The sequence below is a fragment of the Pseudopodoces humilis genome, chromosome 1, assembly GCF_049639895.1.
Source record: "Pseudopodoces humilis isolate 2021_Gansu_Grassland_sample_001 chromosome 1, ASM4963989v1, whole genome shotgun sequence".
Classification (NCBI taxonomy): domain Eukaryota; kingdom Metazoa; phylum Chordata; class Aves; order Passeriformes; family Paridae; genus Pseudopodoces; species Pseudopodoces humilis.
In genome coordinates, this window is record NC_142200.1 from 151771569 (window position 1) to 151777546 (window position 5978).

Genomic DNA, 5978 nt, shown 5'->3' on the forward strand with positions numbered 1-5978 from the left:
CCTCTGCTTTATTTTTTCGCTTTCACTTTAAAATCTCTTACCTTAGGACTTTTTTTGGCGATTTAAAACCACTCATCCCAATGTTGGGGTTTTTACAACCGCTTACCCCATTTCCAGGGTATTTTAAAATCACTTTTTTTCCCTGAAAATGATTTTTCCTGGGTTTTTTTTGGCTGTTGGAACCACCGGGCCCGCTCTGGGGGGATTGAAACCCATTTTTGGGGCTTTTCACAGCTTTTTCAACTCAATTATTTTTAATTAAGCCGCCCGTCCCGGATTTTTTGGAAGGGCTTCCCCCGAGTTTTGGGGTTCGTGAAAGCCCCAAAGGCGATTTTTAACCCCCTCGGGCCCGGCCCGGGGCTGCGTTGCCATGGCAACGGGATGGCGCCCCCTCCCTTCCCGCGCGGAATTCGGAGCCCCGTTGCCATGGGGACGGGAGGGCCGGGGACGCGTTGCCATGGGAACGGGATGCGGCCCTGGGGATGGAGGGGTCCGAGTCCCCTCGGGTGCGGGTTTTGGGGGGCGGGGGGCGCGGGGGGGTCCCGGGGGAGGGGTCCCGGGGGAGGCCGCGCTCTCCCGTGGGATTTTCCCGCTTCCCGTCACCTCCCCCCGGAATTCGATCGCTCGGAGCTCCCCCAGCTCCCGGGGGGGGGGGGGACTCCGAGCGGGGTCTCGGTGCCCCCCCAGGTGATCGGTAACCCGCGGGGGGGCGGGGGCCCCGCCCGGGGGTCCCTCCCCCCCCCCCCCGCCCCCGCCTGGGCGCGACGCGGCCGAGACAGCCGAGGTGAGGATTTGGGGGGCGCGGCCGGGGGGGGCCCGGTCCTGCCGGTGGCCTTGACCCCGGGCCGGCTCGGGAGGGGGCGGGAGGGGGCGGGGAGGGGGGCAGTGCCCCGGGGGGCGGGGAGGGGGGGGTCAGTGCCCCGGGGGGCGGGGAGGGGGGGGTCAGTGCCCCGGGACCGGCCAGAGACCGGCAGCGCTGCTCGGATGGGGCGGCAGAGCCGGGCCGGGTGAGTGGGGGGCTCGGGGGGGGGTCCCTGCGGCGGGGGGAGGTGTGGGGGCGGGACTCGGGGGTCTCCGACACCGGGGGTCTCCCCAGGCCCACCCGGGGGGCGCAGCGCCGGGCTGGGGTCCAAGAGCCGCCCTGAGAGGGGGTTTGGGGGTGCTGTGGGGCTCCGTGGGGGGGGAGGTTTTTGGAGGTCACCCCGTGGTGTCCCCGGTTTCCCCGGGGATATCCCTGGGGGTCGCCCCCCGCTCCGCCTGTTTTCTCTTGCCCGTGCTGGTTCCAGGCTTGCCGGGGGTGCCCCCTCGCTCCCCCCGCTGTTCCTGGGGGTCACCCCGCGGTCTCCCCGGTTTCTCCGGGATGGCGGCGCTGCCGGAGCGGGGATGCTCCGCGTGCCCCGTTCCCTGCCCGCCGCTGACCCCGCTGTCCCCGCGTCCCCCAGGATGTGGCTGCTGGGGCTCCCCTGGGCGCTGGCCCTGCTGGTCACCGCGGGCTCCTCCGGCCCCTCCGCCGAGCCCCCGGACCCCGCGTCCATCTTCGCCGACCTGAGCCCGGCGGAGCTCCGGGCCGTGCGGACCTTCCTGATGGAGCGGCCGGAGCTGGGGCTGTCCCCGAGCCGGGGGGGGCCCCTGGCCAAGAACTCGCTGTTCCTGGTGGAGCTGCTGCCGCCCAAGAAGCGCTCGGCGCTGCGGTTCCTGGAGCACGGCGGGGCCCGGCCGCGGCGGGAGGCTCGGGCCGTCGTGTTCTTCGGGGCTCAGGCGGAGCCCAACGTGACCGAGCTGGCCGTGGGGCCGCTGCCCCGGCCCAGCTCCTCCCCCCCGCTGCCCTGCAAGGGCGGCCGGGCCGTGCCGTTCTCGGCGCGGCCGATGACGAGGTTGGAGTACGCGCTGCTGCACGAGGCTCTGGTGGCCGCCCTGGCCCCGCTGGAGCCGCTGCTGCTCGAGGCCACCGGCTTCGGCTTCCAGAACTGCTCCGAGCGCTGCCTCACCTACTCCGACATCGCTCCCCGCGGGCTGGGCCCCGGCGAGCGCCGCACGTGGCTGGTGATCCAGCGCTTCATGGAGGGTTTCTTCCTGCACCCCGCGGGGCTGGAGGTGCTGCTGGACCACCGGGACCCCGACCCGCGGCGCTGGGCCGTGCGGCGCCTCTGGTACAACGGGCGCTACTTCGGCAGCGTGCGGGAGCTGGCCGAGAGCCACGCGCGGGGGACGCTGCCCCTGGCCCGCCTGCCCGAGCCCCCCGCCCGCCACCTCTTCTCCAGCTACGAGCCGCGGGGCCGCTTCTCCAGCGGGACCCCCACCGACGTGCACGGGGCCAAGGTGTGCGAGCCGCAGGGCCGGCGCTACCGCCTGCTCGGGAACCGGCTGCAGTACGGCGGCTGGAGCCTGGCGTTCCGCCTGCGCTCCTCCGCCGGCCTGCAGCTCTTCGACGTGCGCTTCGACGGCGAGCGCGTGGCCTACGAGCTGAGCGTGCAGGAGGCCATCGCCTTCTACGGCGGCCACTCGCCGGCCGCCATGCAGACCAAGTACATGGACGCCGGCTGGGCCATGGGCGCCTCCAGCTACGAGCTGGCCCGCGGCGTGGACTGCCCCGAGACCGCCACTTTCCTGGACGCCCATCACCTCCTGGACGCCGACGGCCCCGTGCGCTTCCCCAACGCCCTGTGCGTCTTCGAGCTGCCCACGGGCGTTCCCCTGCGCCGCCACTTCGACAGCGACTTCCAGGGCGGCTTCCACTTCTACGCGGGGCTGGAGGGCCGGGCGCTGGTGCTCAGGACCACCTCCACCGTCTACAACTACGATTACATCTGGGACTTCCTGCTCTACCCCAACGGTGTCCTGGAAACCAAGGTCCACGCCACCGGCTACATCCACGCCACCTTCTACACGCCGGAGGGCCGGCGCTACGGCAGCCGCGTGCACAGCCACCTCCTGGGCAACATCCACACCCACCTGGTGCACTACAAGGTGGACCTGGATGTCGCAGGTGAAGGGCCCCGACGGCTCCCGACACCCCCGGGCCGTGGGGAGGGTGCTGGGAGAGAGGCTGGGCCCGCGGGGGGTTCCGGAGGGTGCCGCGTTCCCGGAAGGGCGGGATCAGCCGGGCGTCACCCGCACCCTCGGGTGGGGATGCCCCTCCTCGGTGGGGTCTCCGCGGGGTCACATCCCTCCGTGGGGGTGGAATCGCCCGGCCCCGGCGACATCTGGGGCTCCAGCCCTCGGTGGCGTCCCAGCCCCCCGTGGGGGGTGGCATCTGCCGGGGGTCCCAGCCCCTCACGATGGCTTCTCTGTGGAGTCCCAGCCCCCCAGGGTGATATTTCCCAGGCCACATCCACGGTAGCATCTCCTGGTGTCACAGCCCCGTGTGGTGGCGGTGGCATCTCCAAGGTGTCCCAGCCCTCCGTGGCGGCACCTCCTCTCCATGCTGGTGTACCAAACTGGATCCCAGCCCTCCGTGGGCTCGCAGCCTTCCACGGCGGTGGCATCTCAGCCCTCCGTGTTGGCATCTCCATGAGGTGCCGGTCCACATCGGCGGTGACATCCCCGCCCCTCCGCCGTGTGCCAGCCCCGCACCGGGGCCCCTCCGCCGACACACTCCGTCCCCGCAGGCTCCGGGAACAGCTTCGAGACGATGGACATTCGCTTCGAGAACATCTCCAACCCCTGGAGCGCGGGGGCGCGCGTGGTGCAGCCGTGGCTGCACCGGGAGCCGCGGCGCCGGGAGCGCGAGGCCGCGCTGCCGCTGGCCCGGCCCGCTCCCCGCTACCTGCTCTTCTCCAACCCGCGCCGGCGGAACCGCTGGGGCCACCGCCGCACCTTCCGCCTGCAGCTCAGCTCGCACGCCGGGCCCGTGCTGCCCCGCGGGTGGCGGGAGGAGCGCGGAGTCACCTGGGCCAGGTGGGGCACGGGGACCGCGGGGGTGGGGACCGGGCGGGGGCTCCGGCAGCAGCCGATGTCACCCGCGGGGACACGGGCTCCTTCCCCCGGCCCTGGGGTGGCGCCTCTGCCCGCTGGCACCTCCCCATCCTGCCCTGGAGCTGGAGTAGGTCCTTGGGAGCCTCCAGAAGTGGGAACTGCCCTGGGGCTGGGAAAAGCCTTCGGGAGCTGGAGCAGCCCACGGGGCTGTGGGACACCGCGGGGGGACAGCGGGGGGACAGCGGGGGGCTGCCGGAGCTGGGGAACCCCCGGAAGCTGAAGGGTTTGGCAGCCGTGAAACACCTTGGGAGATGAGGAAGCTCGGGAAATGGGGACCCCCTCAAGATGTGGGAAACCCCTCGGGAGCTGGGGAGTCCCTCAGGGGACCTGGGGAATCTCCCTCAGGAGCTGAGGAGCGAACACAGCTGGGGACCCCCGCGCCGCTGGCCAGCCCTGTGTCCCCCTGACAGGAGCGGGCCGTGGGTGGCACAATCGGGGGACCAGGGCAGGGGTGGGACAGGGACCCCCAGGCTGACCCCACCCCTCACGTGTCCCAGGTACCACCTGGCCGTGACACGGCGCCACGAGAACGAGCCGAGCAGCAGCACCATGTACACCCAGAACGACCCCTGGGACCCCCCGGTCACCTTCGAGAGCTTCATCCACGACAACGAGACCATCGAGGACCAGGTGACACCGGGGGTGACACCGGGCACACGGGGCCGGTGGCTGCTGAGGGGGCCCGGGGGGTTTCCATCCCCAGAGGGGGCCACCTCTGCGGGGTCCCCATCTCCCGGGGGGGCAGTGACACTGACACCGTGCTGCGTCCCCCGCAGGACCTGGTGGCCTGGGTGACCGTGGGCTTCCTGCACGTGCCCCACGCCGAGGACATCCCCAACACGGCCACCCCCGGCAACGCCGTCGGCTTCTTCCTGCGCCCCTTCAACTTCTTCAACGAGGACCCGTCGGTGGCGTCGCGAGCCCCGGTGATCGTGCGGCCCCTGGACCCCCCGAGCTGCTCCCGCCTGGAGATCCGGCGCTGGACCCCCGCCAGCCCCGGGCCCTGCGTCCACCCCGAGCCCTTCACCTACAACGGCACCGCCCGCCAGGTGTGACCCGCGACACGGGGACACGGGGACACCGAGCCGGGGATGGGCCCCGTGCTGCGGGGGTGCCACCTCCCCCGGCCCCGCGGGGACACCGGAGCCACCGGGACACCGGGGCACGGCTCAGCGCCACCTGCGGGGCTCAGTAAAGGCGATGCCACCTCCCCTGTCCCCGTGTCGCTCAATTCGTGGCCAGCAGGATGTCCCAGCCGGTCCCCGGCTGTCACGACATTTAATGACGGTGACACCCGAGGGGGCTTTCCCTGCGCCCACCGCCCGGGTGGTGACACAGAGCCGGGGGTCTCTGTCGGCTTTATTGGGGCACCTACGCGGGGGGGACATGCAGGGTGACATGGGACAAACACAGCACGCGCTACGGGGCGGCGGCAGCCCCGCCACCCCCGCGTCCCCTCCCTGTGCGAGGGGTGACACTGCCGTGTGACACCCCGCTGTGCGGGGGGACGCGGGGGCTCGGGGGTCGCACGAGAAGGGACACACGGAGGTTCCCGACCCCTCCCTCGGCCGGGACACCGAGGGACAACACGGAGCCACCAGGCTCCAGCGGGGCTCACACCGGGGCTGGCCTGGACAGCGGGGGGCACACGGGGGGACACGGGGGGGGACACGGGGGGGGCAGCGGGGGGACACGGTGGGGACATGGCGGGGATATGGTGGGGACACGCTGGGGACACAAACTCGGGGGGGCAACACGTGTGTCCCAGCACAGCGGGACCCCCCGACACACACGTGACATCCTGGGGACAGGAGCAGGGGACACACCTGTGCACACCTGTACAACACACACACAGTGCACACCTGTACACACACACAGACACACACTCAGTGCACACACACACACCTGTACACACACCTGTCACACACACACCTGTATACACAGTGTGCACACCCACACCCACACCCCTGTACACACACACACACCTGTACAACACACAGTGC

General features: G+C 71.2%; 1 protein-coding gene across 1 annotated transcript; it reads left to right on the forward strand.

Moving 5' to 3' along the window:
* Positions 1 to 934: 934 nt before the first annotated feature.
* On the forward strand, positions 935 to 5185 carry AOC1 (amine oxidase copper containing 1). The gene is made up of 5 exons (XM_088057916.1): positions 935 to 1007; positions 1443 to 2986; positions 3609 to 3897; positions 4473 to 4605; positions 4752 to 5185. Exons 1-5 carry the CDS (start codon positions 985 to 987, stop codon positions 5028 to 5030), a joined length of 2268 nt encoding a protein of 755 aa, XP_087914042.1. The 5' UTR covers positions 935 to 984; the 3' UTR covers positions 5031 to 5185.
* The last annotated feature ends 793 nt before the right edge of the window (positions 5186 to 5978 follow it).

Bases quoted from the DNA above. Each gene is read 5' to 3' on its own strand.
- AOC1 (XM_088057916.1), top strand. From the start codon at position 985: ATGGGGCGGCAGAGCCGGGCCGG. The intron at 1,008-1,442 runs GTGAGTGGGGGG...CGCGTCCCCCAG, and splicing joins GGGCGGCAGAGCCGGGCCGG to GATGTGGCTGCTGGGGCTCC. The intron at 2,987-3,608 runs GTGAAGGGCCCC...CCGTCCCCGCAG, and splicing joins GGTGGACCTGGATGTCGCAG to GCTCCGGGAACAGCTTCGAG.